At 42.3% G+C, this 19,419-nt stretch overlaps 1 protein-coding gene across 1 annotated transcript; it reads left to right on the top strand.

Moving 5' to 3' along the window:
- The first annotated feature begins 1,091 nt into the window (after window positions 1-1,091).
- Window positions 1,092-18,576, top strand: wsb1 (WD repeat and SOCS box containing 1). The gene is made up of 9 exons (XM_058080494.1): window positions 1,092-1,448; window positions 3,882-4,050; window positions 4,139-4,422; window positions 6,285-6,416; window positions 8,219-8,319; window positions 13,537-13,709; window positions 13,824-13,937; window positions 16,770-16,877; window positions 16,987-18,576. The coding sequence occupies exons 1-9, from the start codon at window positions 1,409-1,411 to the stop codon at window positions 17,147-17,149; spliced, it is 1,284 nt and encodes a 427-aa protein (XP_057936477.1). The 5' UTR covers window positions 1,092-1,408; the 3' UTR covers window positions 17,150-18,576.
- Window positions 18,577-19,419: the final 843 nt, after the last annotated feature.

Raw genomic sequence — 19,419 nt, 5'->3', positions numbered from 1 at the left:
TCAAAGTGCACATATAGCCGTCAATTTTGTTAAATCAATGCGGCCCACCAGTCAAAAAGTTTGCCCACCCCTGGTTTAAGCTGCAGAAGCGCTGCTTCCGACAGTCAGCCCGGCCTCAAAACCTGCAGCAAAGCCGACAAGTTAGTATGTGTAACATTGGTTCCAACAACTGGGAAGAAAATGCACAAAAACCAAAAAATGCTGGATGTTGATCATTCATGAATGTATAGCGACTTTTGAGACAAACCAATGTTAGGTGCTGGAGGACAAGCGTACGAGAACAAACGTATGGCGACTTCAACCCAGACCACATCTACCAACTTGCTTGAGCTCCAAAAGCTCAACTATCAGCCTCCCGAGGGTACACAAACAGTCCCAAAAGAGACCATCATGTACCAAATACCAGGTACATCATAATCAGAATAAATTTATGAATACAATATAAGACAGTGTAAACATATTCACAGTGGGGGCGAAGTGCCTTGCCTATGGACACGACTGACTGGCTGGAGGGGGTCATGATCAAACCGCCACCCTTCCAGTTTCTGGACAACCTGCTTTATCTCCTGAGCCGCTGCCACCCATGCATGGTTTGGATCAGGAACAAGATTACAAAGGTCCGGCAACTCTGCAGAAAACTGAAGCCGACCTTCCGTCCATGTGACCTGTATCGGTCCGGGGCCAGGAAGCGGACAGGAAACGTGGCTGCAAACCCTCAGGTAGGCGCTACAGAGCACTGCATACCAAAACAAGTTTCTTCCCCGGGCCACCATGACACACTTGAACTTGAAGTGTGTATAATTACAGCGAGAGCTAATTTTAACCAGAGGCTAATTTCTAGTTTGTATAAGCATACTTGGCTAATAAAACTGAAATATTTTTTTTTTAAAGTAAAAAGCACAAATAATAAACATTTTGTTTTGTGTGTAATGAGTACATACGTCAATAATTAGTAACACTTGTGTGTTTTACATTGCATCAACCGAGGAATCCAGGCAAAGGTGAGACTTCATAGTATTGCCATGGTAACGCTAATGACGTTAGAAATCCCGCCCACACACAGGCTCCTCCCCTTAATGAAAATAGCCTGCTTCCAGTCGAGAAGCCATAAAAGTGTACACTGTGATATGAATGACTGCACCCGAAACGTTTTTGTTTTTTTTTAGACAGAACAGTACCGGGCAGTGAAGTATTGTAGTAGAAGTAATATTTCAAGAAGGTTTTGCGACAACTGGTCTCTCCCGCACAGGACTACTGGTTTGACGCGGAGGGATATTTTCTGACTGGAGCTCACGTTGGAAGTGGAGGAAAAAGGCGCTTTCTACATCCGCGTCGTCCACTCTCGAAATAATCCGTGTTCTTACCGTCGGTGCTTGACTTGTCTTCTCGGCCTCTGTTTTTTATTTAGATGGCAAGCTTCCCAGACTCTATAAGCGAAAATGATATAGGTAAGTAAACTCCGACGTGTGGCATTTTTTCTGTGCGCCTGAAGGCCCCGAGTCTCTGCTAAACATTGTACGTTTTGTGGTCATGCCCGCCGCCTCAAAACGTCATGGCTTCCGCAAATATATATATATATTTTATACCATAATGGCGGAGGCGAGTAGTTAAAAATGTTTAACGTGTGAAAGATAAGGTATCGTGGGTTTTAAAGGGTTTTATACGACATAGACGTATTTCCAACCAAATCCGTCGCCTTCGCGTCGTAGCACGTCACGTCCTACTTCTTCTCGTAGGACAAGAGCTGCGAATTGTTTGCTTTATATGCTCACTTAATTCGCCCATGTAAAGTTAAATACACGTTTTAAAAATATTGTGGATGTAAAGATCAATGTCACAGTGTCGGAACAGTCCCTCCCCCCACACTGGTGTCAAGTGATGGCTTGGCCACTCTGTCTGCTCAATGACGTCTTAGCATAGTCGTTAGAATAACGATTAACTGCACTTGAATCGACTCACAATAACGTTCTATACTTGTTGTTTAGTGGCTCGAAAACCACAGTTTATCTACTTTCCAGCACGTCAGAATGATTGACTTATGTTATGTTTTCATAGTAAACATGGAACATCAACGTGGATTCTTAGCATTATTAGCTGCCTTAGTGATATCTGTGCTAGTGTACACTATATACACTATATACACTATATACACTATATACACTAGCAGTAATACCAGTACAGGTTGTTTTTGTATTGAGCACAGATACCATGTATGACTGCATTGTGCTGGTATGTAGTATGCCCAAGTGAAGTTGAGTTTGAATTGCGTAAGTATTTCTTAAATGGCATAACAGCTTCCCCTCCTGGGCTTTTTTCTATTTGTTTTAATTTTCCATTTGGTTTGGGAGAGCAGATGCTTCCTGGGCTTTTCCCTGGTTTAAGGGAGACATTTAACCAGGACAAGACATTTAGGATCTTTTCAACTAGGGCTGCACCATATTGGTAATTAGTGAGATATGCGATATGGGTGTCTAATTTTGCGACAACAATATTATTGCGAAGGGCGGCACGGTGGTCTAGGGGTTAGCGCCCAGACCTCACAGCTAGGACACCAGGGTTCAGTTCCACCCTCGGGCATCTCTGGCTGGAGTTTGCATGTTCTCCCCGTGCATGCGTGGGTTTTCTCCGGGTACTCCGGTTTCCGCCCACATTCCAAAAACATGCTAGGTTAATTGGCGACTCCAAATTGTCCATGAGTGTGAATGGTTGTTTGTCTATATGTGCCCTGTGATTGGCTGGCCACCAGTCTAGGGTGTACCCCGCCTTACGCCCGAAGACAGCTGGGATAGGCTCCCCCCCCCCCCCCCCCTCCCCGCGACCCTCGTGAGGAAAAGCGGTAGAAAATGAATGAATGAATATTATTGCGATATTTTTTTCTTCCCCCTAGAAATATAATCTGCATTCATTCATTCATAATAATAATAATAATAATAATAATACATTTTATTTATATTGCACTTTACATTACAGAAATCTCAAAGTGCTACAAAGAAAGCATAAAACCTACAGTGAAGCGATAAAACAACACAACAAAAGGTATATATATACACAGTAAACCTCGGATATATCGGACTCGGATATATCGGAAATTCGCTCACAACGGACAGATAAACAAGAACCGATTTTTCTGTAATGCATTTCCAATAAAAATTCATTGCATATATCGGATTTTTTTATAACGGATTTCGCCTATTTCAGACAAAATCTCCAGTCCCGTTCCAATGCATTTCCATGAAATTTCCCTCGCATATATCGGATGGCCGCATCGTGGCGCTCCGATTCGCCGAATGGTGACAGGCCGCTATACGACGTCATTTGCAGCGTTTGCAGCGTTGCCTGCGCGTCCAGGTACATTGGAAACATAGTCAAGGAAGTGCCTTTTTATAACGGATAAAATCCCATTTACGCATATACCGGATATAAATCCCATATATGCGTAAAACGCACATTTTCCGGTATACGCATATAACGGATTTCCCTTATATCGGACAAAACCAGTGGGAACAATTGAATCCGATATATCCGAGGTTTACTGTATTATAGGAACAAAACGGCAAACTGCAGTTTAAGTTTAAAGATTGTATTTTTCCAGGTACAAAAACTGAATGTAGATGTTAAGGTTTTGTCAAAGCTTTTGCATCAAATTGTTTCCATTTCATGACAAACACTAGCTTGACCCCTAGCGAAACATACGTGCCTAAACAGCGATACCCGAAACGCCGGTAAAAGTTTGAAACTCCTCTCTTACGGAGTGCGAATGGAAGCCAGTAAGCTTAGTTTAGTTTAGCAGAGCATGCTAGTGCAGCCGATAGGGATTTCTGATAAAACAAACGGTTTTACATGTCTGAACACCGATTGGTTACAATTTTGTGTTTTTCCAGGTAAGGCTAAGTTCATTGGTGAACTCCTGGTGCCTGTCGCTCCCTTTGACCAGAAGTCGGGGCGCGAGGCGTGGACAGTAGCCTTTGCGCCCAATGGTTCTTACTTTGCGTGGTCTCAGGGTCATCGTATTGTCAGGCTTATTCCCTGGACAAAATGTCTGACAAAGTTGTAAGTGATGAATTTTTCAACCACACTTTAATTCCCCGCCCAGAACTACTAATGGTGGTGGCTCTTGTGTTTACGTTCTCCTTTTTAGTTCTATGAGCCAGGTCGGAGAGGGCACCAATGCTTTAAGCCCCCGACACTTTTCCCGTCAGAACAGTGATGGAGGCCAGCAAATACAGGCGGCGGGCGATCCCCGAGAGCACACGATTGACTGCGGTGACATCGTCTGGGGTCTGGCCTTCGGCTCGTCTGTGCCTGAGAAGCAGAGCCGCTGCGTGAACATCGAATGGCATCGCTTTAAATTCGGCCAGGACCAGTTGCTGCTGGCAACCGGGCTCAACAACGGTCGCATAAAGATCTGGGACGTTTACACAGGTAAGAACAATTACAGCATTTTTACCGCGCAAAAGACCTTCTGGTTATAATGTTGACACTGTCGGTAATACAGGGTGACCCAAAAAAAACGGGCCCCAGCTCTAATTAGGCCCCGTTTCTTAGTGTTTTGTCTTTGGTCATAACTAGTTTATTATATTCAAAACATCAAAACACTACGGTCGTTGGCCTTTTTTTCTCCGTTCTACAGCATATGTTCTAGATCAGGGGTGGGCAAACTACGGCCCGGGGGCCACATCCGGCCCGCCAAGTGTTTCAATATGGCCCGCCTGTTTTTTCCAAATATTTCATTTGAACTCAACATAAAACCTGGCATCGTGGCTTGGGACAATTTTTTGATGGTTGAGGTAGCTGCTTTATCAATTTCGTTATTTGAATGCTCCTGTAAAAAGGGACACAAGCACATAATAATAATAATAATAATAATAATAATAATAATAATAATAATAATAATAATAATAATGTTTTCAATAATGATAATAATACTACTATTATATTAATATTGTTGTTAATAATATTAATATAATAATTGTAGTAATATTACAAAATACTCCTGGAAAAAGGAGCACAAGCACAATAATAGTAATACAAATAATGATAATAATACTACTATTATATTAATATTGTTGTTAATAATATTAATATAATAATGGTAGTAATATTATTATTATAACAAAATAATAATAATATAATAACATTACTATAACTAATAATAATAATAATTCTAATAAAAATAACAATAATAATAATACATTGAGAAACACACTTTACATCAAATAAATGATTTCAAAGTGCACATATAGCAGATTGCATGACACTTTTACATGTAAAATATGTGTAAAAATATAGGTGTAAAAATGGACTGTTACGTGTAAAATACTACATAATCCCCCCCGTCAATTTTGTTAAATTAATGCGGCCCGCGAGTCAAAAAGTTTGCCCACCCCTGTTCTAGATGGCCTCCATTTAGCTCCGTGCATTTCTTGGGGCACAGCACGAAGTTGTCCATGACGTTCTTACAGACTGAATTGGTAATGGCTCTCATCTTCTCCCTGATGGCCTTCTTGAGTTCCGTAATGCGGAAGACTCTGTCCTTAAGATAGCCCCAAAGAAAAAAATCAGGGGGGGCTTAGGTCCGGGCTATGGGGTGCCCACTCAAAAACAGTCTTGAGACTGATCACTCGGCCTGTGAGAACTTTCTCCGTCTTGCTGGAACCAGAACTTGCTCATGAGCGACGGGTAGATGGTCTGGAGTTTAATTCTTGAAGGTTTTTGAGGATCTCCACATACCGCTCCTTGGTGACCGTCACTGCTGCGCCAGATTCTCGGCTGTTCGCTTCTTGGGACGTCCCGAGTGGCTTCTCACTGGCAGCGTTGAGGTTCTCCCATACTTCTCGAAGTGGTCCACCCAGTTCTGAATTCTGCTTTTGGATGGAGCCTTTTCACACTGGAACTGACACATGAAACTGTCCCGGTCTTTCTTAAACCAGCCCGTCTAGTAATAAAATTTAACAGTGTATTCTTTATCCCAGCTCCCACTGGGGTCTTGGTGTACTCACGGTCGTTAAGGGGCGATGCGATGGATATTATTATTATTAGTTTTGATTTTGATTCATGTTAACGATCACTTATGCAGACGTGAGGCAGCCAGCCTGAAGGCCGTAGACTGAAACAGGTTCCATATTCCAGATTAGTGTTTATTTTTCTCTTGACATGTTTGTACATACTAGTATAGTACTAGTACAGGTAAATACAAGTATTTACCTGTAAAAAAAAAATATATATATATATAGTGCATCCCCAGTTTGCACGCATCGTTTTTACATTTTGGTTGCATTTTGCAGGAAAGCTGCTGCTGAATCTGATGGATCATTCCGACATAGTCCGAGACTTGACCTTTGCTCCAGATGGCAGCCTCATGCTGGTCTCTGCATCCAGAGACAAGACCCTCCGTGTGTGGGACCTCAAAGATGATGGTATGTACTGCTGAGACGGTAGATGTCAAATATGCCTATCTTCTTTTTGCATTTTTGGAGGTATTTCCTGCCGGAAAGCCCAGCATCCTGTGCAAAGGTTTTCCAGCAAATGAAGAGCTTGCAACCAAAAGGCGCTAAATCCAATTTTCACTAAGTTGCATGTTTTTCATGAGTTTAATAGACCTCTGTCATGTGTATCCAAATCACATATTTTGGTCTTGAAATCATTTTTAAAAATATGAAAAAAAGTGATATGAAATGTATGCTTTCAACCAAAAGGCGCTATTTCCATTTCAGATTTCAACCAAAAGGAGCTAAATCCCTTTCTTTATTCTTTATTCTGATTGGCCCAAGTTTCCCATCTATTGATAATCTGACCAATCAGAGAGAAGAATACAATTGGCACTGCACATACAGAAAGCCAGTATCAGTGCGCATCCTGTTTTGTTTGTGTACATGAAGTACACGTATGATAGTTACAGTATGTTATGCAATTCAGGAGAACACAAATTGTGTTTTTACAGTATTCTGTAACATGGAAGTTTTTTTTTTACGCCATAAAAGGCATGTCTCTACCTTGACACCTCCAACTTTCATGAGAAACATTATTTTACTTGTACTAAAAAACATACAATGTAAAGAGTTTGGAATGAGATGATTTTTGTCACTGTCACCTTCACCTAAAATTTCTATTAATTTAATTAATAATAATTATTTTGTATTGTATGTTGAGAATGGCTTCTGTGTTGTAGTTATTTTATTAGCATAGCACATTAAAGCACCTTACATTCTTTTACAACAATGCCATTTCAGCCAAAAGGCGCTAAATCCGAAAACAAAATAATTAAAAAAAATATATAAAATACATGGTGTGTGCAGGATTTTTATAGCATGCATTTTTATGACCTATATTGATATCTCTTTCATTTGCAATATAGACTTGATGACCAAATAGATTGATATGTGCGTAGTTAAAAATCATTGATTTTCTCGAAATCAGTCAAAATGGATTTAGCGCCTTTTGGTTGCAAGCTCTTCAAATAACAAAGTCCCACATGCTTGGGCTTCAAATACTTCCTTTCCTGCAATGCAGTACAAATTCATTGTTAACCTTTTCACGCTGACTTTTTTTGCACTTTACAATAAACCAGGGGTGGGCAAACTTTTTGACTCGCGGGCCGCATTGATATGACAAAATTTACGGAGGGGGGGCAGACTATATATTTTACACGTAACAGTCCACCTGGTATTATTGTATCTGTAAAATTGTCATGCAATCTGCTATTATTTATTATTTTATATTTATATTTACATATTTTAAAAATAATAACATATTATAATTACAATAAAATTAAAATAATAATTGTTATATTATTATTATGTAAAATATGCAAATATAACAATCATTATATATAATTAATATAATAATTAGCATTATTATAATAATCATAATAGTTCTAATAATAATTATAATAATCTAATAATAATAATAATTATTATTATTATTAGATTATTATAATTATGTGCTTGTGTCCCTTTTTTCAGGAGCACTTTGTAAAAAACAGACCATGTCAAAAAACGAAATTGATAAAACCATCAAAAGGTTGGCTCAGGCCATGATGCCAGGTTGTATGTTGACTTTAAATGAAATACTTTGGAAAGATTGGGCGGGCCGTATTCAAACACTTGGCGGGCCGGATGTGGCCCCCGGGCCGTAGTTTGCCCACCCCTGCAAAAAACTGACCATAAAAATGCCAAATACCAAAAAAAAAGACAAGCAAAATGTGTTTTTTTTTCTTTAGGTAACATGGTGAAGGTTTTGCGGGGTCATCCAAACTGGGTCTACTGCAGCGCCTTTTCTCCCGACTCGTCCATCCTGTGTTCTGTGGGAACAGGCAAAGCGGTACGTATACACATTTCTCCTGGTTTACTGTGATTGCATTGATTTGCTAGCTTATCGGTGTGCTGATGCTTGTGAATAGCTATGCTCAATCAACCTAAAAAAAAAAAAAAAGGAACGAAAACCCATCACGGCACTGCTATCTCTTTTCCACACTAGAAACGACTACGCTCTGACTCATAACTGACTCGCATCTAAATCTTGTTTGATTTTGTCTACTGTGGGGGAAATGGATCTGGTGTCCTGAAAGTTCCAATAAGAGCTTTTCTTAGGGTAGGAATCTCAGGGTACGTCACAATACAATAGGATTGATTTCATAGCATGAAAACAAAAAAAAAACAACATTTCATAGATATTTTTCAACATAATATAAGCAGAGCAGTAACGGCGACTCGCATGTCTCGCAGTCGTCGTATCACGGACGTGTTCTGCCAAGCGAGTTTAGTGGGTTAGCATTCGACCGAGTTGAATGGACCGCCGGACTCGCCTGTTTCTCGAAGGTAGCTCGGTTGGAAAGTAGCTCTGTTGCTATGGTAACTCATAACCTAGTCCCCACCAGGTTATGTGTGTAATGTATTTTAGTGAAACAAATGTTCACATTCTGACAAAAGTCCTCATCCACACTAAATAAAAAGCCCGAGTCAGTCCCAGCAGTCAACCTCGTAGCGCCGTTCTTCCACCGTGTCATGTAAAATGGTGACTCTTCTCAGTGAGGAGGAACAGTGAAAGAAGTTTAGCGTGATTTTGATCAAAATAAAAATAGCGGTGAGAGCGCATCTTATAGTTTGCCGTATCGATATTCCATCACGCTCCTGCTTTTCACTGCTCTTTAATATATAAAGACACAATTCCTACATCCAATTTCCTTTCAATTGCAGATGACTTATTCAAAGGTGTTTAACAAAGAGTTAATTGATAGACGGGCCATCATAAACCTTGCAATTGTCAAATGAAGCAAATCAAACATGGTAGTAGACGTGGTGGTAGCTTTGACAGGCTGTGTGTCCCTACAGTGTGTGTGTCTTGCTCTCCCTGTCGCAGGTGGTGGCAGAGCTCAGTGTGTGATTGATTTTGAAGGGAGCGCCGCGCTGACATTTTGCGCAGCCGGTGTAAACCTGGGACGCACATTGCCCAAAGGCCCGGCCAGGGGCAGCTTGGCACCTGACCCGCAAGGTCATTCTGTACGTAGGTGCTGCTCCGTGTCTGTCTACCTCTGCTGTCGCAGTTCCTCCTATTTATTTGATTAATTTTCATCTTTAAAAAAAAAAAAAAAAAAGATCATTAAACTGGTCATTTATTATTCCCTCTGTCCACCCTCTCACCACCACCTATCTGCTAAACCCACAACACACCACCCTTACCTTTTAAGTGGTAGCTTCACCATCTACTGCATCCACATCTTCTAGTCATTTGGTCACATGTATTTAGTTATTATTATTATTATTATTAGTTGCCTTCAGTGCCACCCGTGTAGCCTCACACTCACAATAGGCAGCCGCCGGGGCTTTTGCCACTGACTTGGTACAAAGGCTGTGTTCACAGTTGTATCACTGAACCAAAGGCGTGCCGAGAAAACGCATCAATTCCAGTCTGATTGGCGATCTCCGTGGCGTAGTACGTACACGGTGGAACACGTTGATGTTGACATCCGATTGGCGATCTCCGTGGCGTAGTACGTACACGGTGGAACACGTTGATGTCGACATCCGATTGGCGATCTCCGTGGCGTAGTACGTACACGGTGGAACATGATGTTGACATTCGATTGGCGAGCTCTGTGGCGTGACATCCGATTGGCGAGCTCTGTGACGTAGTACGTACACGGTGGAACACGTTGATGTTGACATCCGATTGGCGATCTCCGTGGCATAGTACGTACACGGTGGAACACGTTGACGTTGACATTCGATTGGCGATCTCCGTGACGTAGTACGTACACGGTGGAACACGTTGATGTTGACATCCGATTGGCGATCTCTGTGACGTAGTACGTACACGGTGGAACACGTTGATGTTGACATCCGATTGGCGATCTCCGTGGCGTAGTACGTACACGGTGGAACACGTTGATGTTGACATCCGATTGGCGATCTCTGTGGCGTAGTACGTACACGGTGGAACACGTTGATGTTGACATCCGATTGGCGATCTCTGTGGCGTAGTACGTACACGGTGGAACACGTTGATGTTGACATCCGATTGGTGATCTCCGTGGCGTAGTACGTACACGGTGGCACACGTTGATGTTGACATTCGATTGGCGATCTCCGTGACGTAGTACGTACACGGTGGAACACGTTGATGTTGACATCCGATTGGCGATCTCTGTGGCGCAGTACGTACACGGTGGAACACGTTGATGTTGACATTCGATTGGCGATCTCTGTGGCGTAGTACGTACACGGTGGAACACGTTGATGTCGACATCCGATTGGCGATCTCTGTGGCGTAGTACGTATACGGTGGAACACGATGTTGACATCCGATTGGTGATCTCTGTGACGTAGTACGTACACGGTGGAACACGTTGATGTTGACATCCGATTGGCGATCTCTGTGGCGTAGTACGTACACGGTGGAACACGTTGATGTTGACATCCGATTGTCAACACATTCGATTGGCGATCTCTGTGGCGTAGTACGTACACGGTGGAACACGTTGATGTCGACATCCGATTGGCGATCTCTGTGGCGTAGTACGTACACGGTGGCACACGTTGATGTCGACACCCCGTCTACTGTAGTAATTACAATCAGCAGCTGTCCACATAATCAAAATAGTTTCTCGCGCAGTTCCTCGTGAATGTAGTCCAGGGGTGTCCAAAGTGTGGCCCAGGGGCTATTTATGGCACGCAGCTGGTTATTTGTTGGCCCGCCGTAATTTCTCTTTTCTGAACTAAGTCAAAATATTAAGAGACAAAAGTCATATTTTGATGAATAAAAAGCAAAAGAATGCCACACATCTCAAAGTGTGCATGCACGTTCCCTTGTGCTGCTGCTTCTGCTTTTAATTGCGGTAATCGTTCCATCCCAAGTCATAATATTATATTACGAAAATGTATGAAGATTATTTTAGGAGAAGTTGAAATATTTGGCAAAACATCAGACTTCATGCTAATACAGTAAACCTCGGATATATCGGATTCAATTGTTCCCACTGGTTTTGTCCGATATAAGCGAAATCCGTTATATGCGTATACCGGAAAATGTCCGTTTTACGCATATATGGGATTTATATCCGGTATATGCGTAAATGGGATTTTATCCGTTATAAAAAGGCACTTCCTTGACTATGTTTCCAATGTACCTGGACGCGCAGGCAACGCTGCAAACGCTGCAAATGACGTCGTATAGCGGCCTGTCACCATTCGGCCAATCGGAGCGCCACGATGCGGCCATCCGATATATGCCAGGGAAATTTCATGGAAATGCATTGGAACGGGACTGGAGATTTTGTCCGAAATAGGTGAAATCCGTTATAAAAAATCTGATATTCATTCATTCATTTTCTACCGCTTTTTCCTCACAAGGGTCGCGGGGGTGCTGGAGCCTATCCCAGCTGTCTTCGGGCGAGAGGCGGGGTACACCCTGGACTGGTCGCCAGCCAATCACAGGGCACATATAGACAAACAACCATTCACACTCACATTCATACCTATGGACAATTTGGAGTCACCAATTAACCTAGCATGTTTTTGGAATGTGGGAGGAAACCGGAGTACCCGGAGAAAACCCACGCATGCACGGGGAGAACATGCAAACTCCACACAGAGATGGCCGAGGGTGGAATTGAACCCTGGTCTCCTAGCTGTGAGGTCTGCGCGCTAACCACTCGACCGCCGTGCCGCCAAAAATCCGATATATGCAATGAATTTTTATTGGAAATGCATTACAGAAAAATCGGTTCTTATTTTTATCTGTCCGTTGTGAGCGAATTTCCGATATATCCGAGTCCGATATATCCGAGGTTTACTGTATGTGTTGCTTTACAAAATATCAAGTGTCCCTTCATCCTTTCGTTTTGAAGAACGAGGGACCTCACTGGAAAAGTGTGGGTAACCCTCACTTGGGCGATAATGAGGGATTTGACAATTCCAGACCCGTGTCGACATAAACAGACATATTTTTCATAGATTCGGTTGACAAAAGCGTTCAACCATGTTTGTCGACTCGGGCTTAAATGGGCTTTTTTTTTTTTTTACTAACTAAAGAACACAGCACAGGCCCACACAGGCTCGTCCGTGTCTTTGCTCTGCGTCGTGTTCACATTGGATGCGCTTTGAAGTCCGCTTTACACCGGGTTCCGGGTTCATCGTATGACCTGCAGAAGTCCCATTTTAAGCGCGGCAAGTGTGAACACAGCCAAAGAAAGGCGTACCTCGCACGTTCGGAGTCTGTGGTCATTGTGACGACTTCATCCACCACGCAACGTTTTCTTTTGGCAACCTTCAACAATCCATCCATTTTGGAAAGTCACCAATGTCCATGCTTGTAATTAAATTCAATGATTGAATTGGTTAAATAAAATGCAACTAGCCACACACCCACACAAAATGTCCACAAAACAAACACGGTGAGGTGCAGAAGTAGCATATTTGTAGCATATTTGTAGCATTAGACCTTTTCCCCCAGTTAAAAAAAGACTCGCTGCTAAAAGAAAGATGTCAACTAAATGTTTGTGTGTGTGAGTGTGTGTGTGTGTGTGTGTGTGTGTGTGTGTGTGTGTATGCTTAATGCTTTTGCCAGAGGTGTCAACCCTTTGGCCATAAAATATTCTTTTCTCTTGCAGTATCTGTCGTAGGCTCCTGCCGGAGGTGCGAGCCTATTGTAAACAGAGAGAACTAAAACTCTGAAAGGGGAAACCAGTGGAGTAACATTATGTTACCTTAAGTTACTACTTGTTTCATTTTCTCTTTTTTTTTTTTTGTTTTTTTTTTTGTTCAATGACTAGAAGTAATGATGTAGCTTCTTAAATATTGATAAATGAATAGTGCATAGAGTTAAATGATGTTGTAGTGTTGAAATGTTAGCCATGTTGTAGTCTGAAGTGACTGTTAATGTTTCATTTGGTTTTAAGTTATTCATCTGCATATTAACACCAATTATCTATAATTGCTCCTTTGCTAAATTATGTATGTGCAGACATGTTAGGGGTAAAAAAAATAAAAATTAAAAAAAACATCCATACTGATTTTAACATCACTATTCTTCATATTGCAGGTGTTCTTATGGAACATGGATAAGTACACGTTGATCAGAAAGCTGGAGGGGCACCACAATGACGTGGTGTCCTGTGAGTTTTCACCAGATGGGGCGCTTTTGGCCACCGCCTCCTATGACACCCGGGTCATTGTGTGGGACCACCACAAGGCCACCATCCTCCTGGAGCTGGGGTAAGACCCGCATGATTTGGACGCTATGCGATACTTTTGAAGTCATGCAATCGGATCGTTGTGAGATTATTTATGTGACGACGCAAACCTGTGTCGTTTTTTTTTTTTTTCCAGTCACCTCTTTCCTCCTCCGTCACCGATTTTTGCTGGGGGGTCGAATGACCGTTGGGTGCGCTCGCTGAGCTTCTGCCCTGATGGCCGCCACATTGCCAGCATTACTGACGACAGGTAAGACGTCCGTTTCCTTTCACTGGTCGTGTCTGCATAACATTCATTCATTCATTCATTTTCTACCACTTTTTCCTCACGTAGCACTTTGAGATTTCTGTAATGTAAAGTGCAATATAAATAAAATGTATTATTATTATTATTATTATTATTATGAATGAATGCAGATTATATTTCTAGGGGGAAGAAAAAAATATCGCAATAATATTCATTCATTCATTTTCTACCGCTTTTCCTCACGAGGGTCGCGGGGGGTGCTGGAGCCTATCCCAGCTGTCTTCGGGCGTAAGGCGGGGTACACCCTGGACTGGTCGCCAGCCAATCACAGGGCACACATAGACAAACAACCATTCACACTCACAATTTGCAGTAGCCAATTACCCTAGCATGTTTTTGGAATGTGGGAGGAAACCGGAGTACCCGGAGAAAACCCACGCATGCACGGGGAGAACATGCAAACTCCACACAGAGATGCCCGAGGGTGGAATTGAACCCTGGTCTCCTCGCTGTGAGTTCTGTGCGCTAACCCCTAGACCACCGTGCCGCCCGTCTGCATAACAGACACCCTCAAATAACCTTGGGAATCTCACACGGCCTCACTTCTCTTTTTTTTTTTTTTAACTTCCTGGTTTCTGTATTTACAGTCTTCCTCTGTGGTTAGCGGTGCAGTCATGTCCCATGACCAAGTTAATGTTTTCTTAAAATGTTTACACAATTTCCTATTGTTTGAGCAAGATCTTCCAAGAAACCAAAACCTTGACGAGGCCAAAAGACGACAAGATGAAGTCGAAACTAATGTGAATTTTGTCCATCATCCACAATCCGTATGTGAGACATGAACATATGTCTCTCCTTTCTGTGCATTCTAAATATATCAAAAGGGGTAAAAAGATGTGTCCTTGTTTATAGTGTGGGTATTGCACACTTGGTTGTTGGAACGGTTTATCTTTATAGAGGCTGATAGCCGCGGGAGGGAAAGATCTGAGATATGCGTCCTTCACACACCTCGTATTCCGCGTTATCTTAAACGCGCATGGATGTAAAAGGATTCAATGTTGTGGTTGGCGTTTTTCATAGCGGGCTTTGAGGTGTGTCTGTTTTTGTTTCTACCCAATTGTAGACGCTTTCCAAATAGAGCTGTCCTACCTAGTCTTTGAGCATGAGCTGGTGGGTGAAAAATGTATCGCATTGCAAACACCAAAGCTTGTCAGTAGTTGAACATTCTCTTCTGTGGTTGTCGCTTGTCTCGGCGTAAACATTTTTTTAGCACAAAACAAAACACAACAATTCCAGTTATGACCCTTGGCGCGCTGTTCAACCGCCGGCCTCATCTGATCCCTGAGCGTTTCCGTGCGTGCAGCAGAGAAGCTCCACCGCCGCCTGTTGTTTTGACCGTCTTGAGCCCACACGGAGCTACAGTATGCGGCTTTGTTTGGATAGGTCACATGGCTGTCACAAGGTAGCTATTTATCAACATGACCGCCGGCTGACCGAGCAGGAACTCTTATTTGGACGTGAAGCAGGGGAAGTTCCATGAAATGAATTTTTTTTTTTTTTTTTCTGGCAGATCACTTTGGCCATGAGTTTCATGTCATCTGATTAAATGAGTAGGATTAGTGCTTCTATGAGGGAGGGGGGGGGGGCATACGCAGATCTGTAACAAAAACTGCACGGATCACTTTTTAGTAATCAGAACAAAAGGAATAGTAGTACAGTAAACCTCGGATATATCGGATTCAATTGTTCCCACTGGTTTTGTCCGGTATAAGCGAAATCCGTTATATGCGTATACCGGAAAATGTCCGTTTTACACGTATATGGGATTTATATCCGGTATATGCGTAAATGGGATTTTATCCGTTATAAAAAGGCACTTCCTTGACTATGTTTCCAATGTACCTGGACGCGCAGGCAACGCTGCAAACGCTGCAAATGACGTCGTATAGCGGCCTGTCACGATTGGAGCACCACGATGCGGCCATCCGATATATGCCAGGGAAATTTCATGGAAATGCATTGGAACGGGACTGGAGATTTTGTCCGAAATAGGCGAAATCTGTTATAAAAAATCCGATATATGCAATGAATTTTTATTGGAAATGCATTACAGAAAAATCGCTTCTTTTTTATCTGTCCGTTGTGAGCGAATTTCCGATATATCCGAGTCCGATATATCCGAGGTTTACTGTAGTAACACTATGTGAAGCGACTGCTCACATATCAATGTTAATTATTTTAATTATGTTTAATATTTTGACTTAGTTCTTGAGAAATTACGGCGGGCCAACAAATAACCAGCTGCGTGCCATAAATAGCCCCTGGGCCACACTTTGGACACCCCTGGACTACATTCACGAGGAACTGCGTGAGAAACGTCAAGTTTCGATTTTGATTATGTGGACAACTGGTGCTCACCTGACTCCACTTTCATACGCTCGTGCTTCCACAGCCAAACAAACTTCAGCGTCACAGCACACCATTATGGTGCGTTCAAGGACCAGTGTGAAATTGTGATCTTTCTGACAGGATTGCATGTATGCTGTATATTTAGGACCTTTAGGATTATCACATATTTCTACACCGGGACTGATTGAACCACAACTCTTGTTGACTAGCTGTTTAGCTTCCTGCGTCGTAGTCAACGGTGGTGACTGAAGCCACATACAGATCGTTGTCGGAGCTCACCGATGTGGAACAGCTGTCACTTTTTTATTCTTATTTTCATATCATACTGCAATTATGTATTCCCCCCCCCCCCCCCCCCCCCCCCCTTCTCCAGCAGGTTCCACTGTAGATGGTTTTGACCGATTGTGTTTCCTTCCTCTCCGTCAGACTGGTGCGTTTCTGGAGTATTGAAGAAAGAGCTCCTCAGGCCGTGGCCTCCCTGTCCAACGGCCTTTGCTGTGCCTTCTCTCCTGAAGGAAGTGTCCTTGCCGCTGGGTGAGAGGCGGGGTTGGGGTTTGGGGGGGCATATCTCCACTCCTCCGTGACCGTCCACTGATTTCCATGGATTTGCTGGCGTTGTCAAACATCTCCGTGTCGTTTCCAGGACTCGGGACGGCGGCGTGCACTTCTGGGAGTGTCCTCGTAGCACTGCCTCGCTGCAGCACTTGTGCAGGATGGCGCTCAGGCGGGTGATGACAACGCAGCAGGTGGAGTCTTTGGCTATCCCCACACCGCTTCGTGACTACTTGTCCTACAAAGTCATCTGATTCTTCTCCGCCGCTCCAACCCCGCATCGCGAAAAGACGGAAATAAACACTTAGTCTCTCTTTTGCTCTTTTTATAAGCTCTATGAAGCCCTTAAATAATAATTTAATTTGAATCATACTCTCCAAATTCCCAGCACAGCGTCCCAGATGTTATTTTGTATATATTTATTTTTGTAATTGCTTGTTAAACTGCAGTATGCTCGAGTTATCATTGCGCTATCAATGCAATCCTGAAGGTCAACTTCTTCCCCCTCTCAGTGTCTGCATCCGTCACCACTTTTGTCCTTGAAGTATTCATCTCTTCACGCGCTTTCCGGGATTATTATCAGTAAATACACAAGCAGTCTTAATCTTTTCCTCTGACTTGAAATGGCTGTTGCACTTAAGTACAAAGAGCTTTTTTTTGCGGGAATGTGTTTTCTTGTGACTGAGATGATGCGTGTGAGTTTTATGTTTGGGAATGTTTTGTGAATATTTAACACTGTCACTTTTTTTTTTTTTTTTTTTTTTAGCACTAGAACGTGGCAGACCCATACTCTTTATATGGTATCCACCAACCGGGTTCATTCAATTAGAGCATATCAATCAACCCAAGCTGTTTTTGAAACGGTAATGCTTTTGATTTGCTCCGTGGCGTCTCTCACATGATCCATATCCGACAGAGGAAACGCTGCTTGGAAGTGTTGGCAATTTGTGTACAATTTGCTGCAAATTCCACGTAAATATGAGTGTGTGCAGAAACGACTCTTGTGTTCCTCATGCAAAGCAAAGACATATCGTCTTTTTAGTGTGAGCCAATATAAACAATACCAAACAATACAATAGAACAATAGAAAAAAAAACCTGGCACCGTAATGTGATGTGCTTAGCAAATGTCTACATGTATATTTCTTTTTATTATGTCAGTGTTTGATGACCTCTCATGAAAGCAAAGAGTCCGTGCTCAAGTGCTAAATTGTACATAACTTTTATAGGCGGTTCCATGAGGTATGTAATACATAATAACTTGAGCTTTTTTCCACCCAATGTGTAAGTTTTTCAATATTTTTTTTTGTATGGTTTTCTTTATGAAGAATGATTAGCAAGCCGACATTTAATTTAATGGGCAACGCGATGCTGGTAAATAGCAGCCGGGAGAAATATGCACAATCCAAAGTACCGTTTTAAGATGCTTTTGCGTTTGCTCTTGTTGGGTTTGTGTGCCAGCAGGAGGACGTGGATCAGCTTTTGTGTTGTTTCAGTCGGCAGGTCACATTCTTCTGAGCAATAAGGTTGCGTCACCAAAACTTGTGCGAGTACTCGTGACCTTTGGAGCGACAAGTCTCAGATTCATGCAGTATCTATTGTTGGTTATCACCTCTGAATGTAATTTCCTGCCGTTTTAGGATACTTTTTTTTGTGTTTCAATAAAGTTTTTTTTGAAGATAGATCTTATGGAATCTTGTCTCATTCCAGGGATTTTTTTAAATGTTGGAAGGGCAAATAGGAACAATGAAATCGGTTTCGCAAACACCAAATGGGACGTGTGCACGTTGGGTTCCTGTCTTCCTCTTTGCTGTCATCACGTGCTTCCATATGGACACGAGTCACAGTGAAAGACAGGAAGTGAGTCACTGTTGTGTTATGAAGCTTCAAGGCCAAGAGGGGTGGGGGTGGGGGGGCATAACCAGAGCAAAGGTCGTGGGTGTCTCTTTCTTATATGGTAGAAGCACATGCATGCAGAAGCCAACTTTTAACATATACTTGTACACTGTGTACAAGCAAATACACACAAATGTCAGTACTCGGCTGGATGTGTATAGTGAGTGTACATTGAGCTGACCCCCCCTCGTACCCTTGTAGGACAGTGGTACACTGTAAAAACTCAGGCACACTCAGGACCTAAGTAAACAACTAATACAACTAATTACACAGTACGCTTACTGAAGTGTACTGCATTTGAGATACTTTGGTCACATGCTACAAGAAAACATGACTAAGCAGTACACCAACAGTGTAATATAAGATTGTATTTTTCTCCAATATACAATACTACAACTCTACTCAGTACATATACAGGATATATCGCTATACAGTATTACAGTATTGTATGTTTTTATGTCATATGTCACAACAGTACACATAGTAGCTTTTAGCCGTTGTTGCCCCCTAGAGGCCTTTTGACTTACTTACACACTTATAATGTATCACTGTTAGTTACTTTCCCCCCAATATAGTAGTCATGGAATTACTCCCTTATAAATAGAATTAGTTCTTCCCCTCTGATTTTC

This window comes from Doryrhamphus excisus, chromosome 8 (genome assembly GCF_030265055.1).
Source record: "Doryrhamphus excisus isolate RoL2022-K1 chromosome 8, RoL_Dexc_1.0, whole genome shotgun sequence".
NCBI lineage: Eukaryota > Metazoa > Chordata > Actinopteri > Syngnathiformes > Syngnathidae > Doryrhamphus > Doryrhamphus excisus.
Note: the sequence above shows the minus strand (reverse complement) of the source record. Positions and strands in the feature narration are given on the sequence as shown.

Coding starts and splice junctions, on each gene's coding strand:
- wsb1 (XM_058080494.1), top strand. CDS start 1,409: ATGGCAAGCTTCCCAGACTCTATAAGCGAAAATGATATAG. Junction 4,423..6,284: donor GATCTGGGACGTTTACACAG/GTAAGAACAATT, acceptor TGCATTTTGCAG/GAAAGCTGCTGCTGAATCTG. Junction 13,710..13,823: donor ACCATCCTCCTGGAGCTGGG/GTAAGACCCGCA, acceptor TTTTTTTTCCAG/TCACCTCTTTCCTCCTCCGT.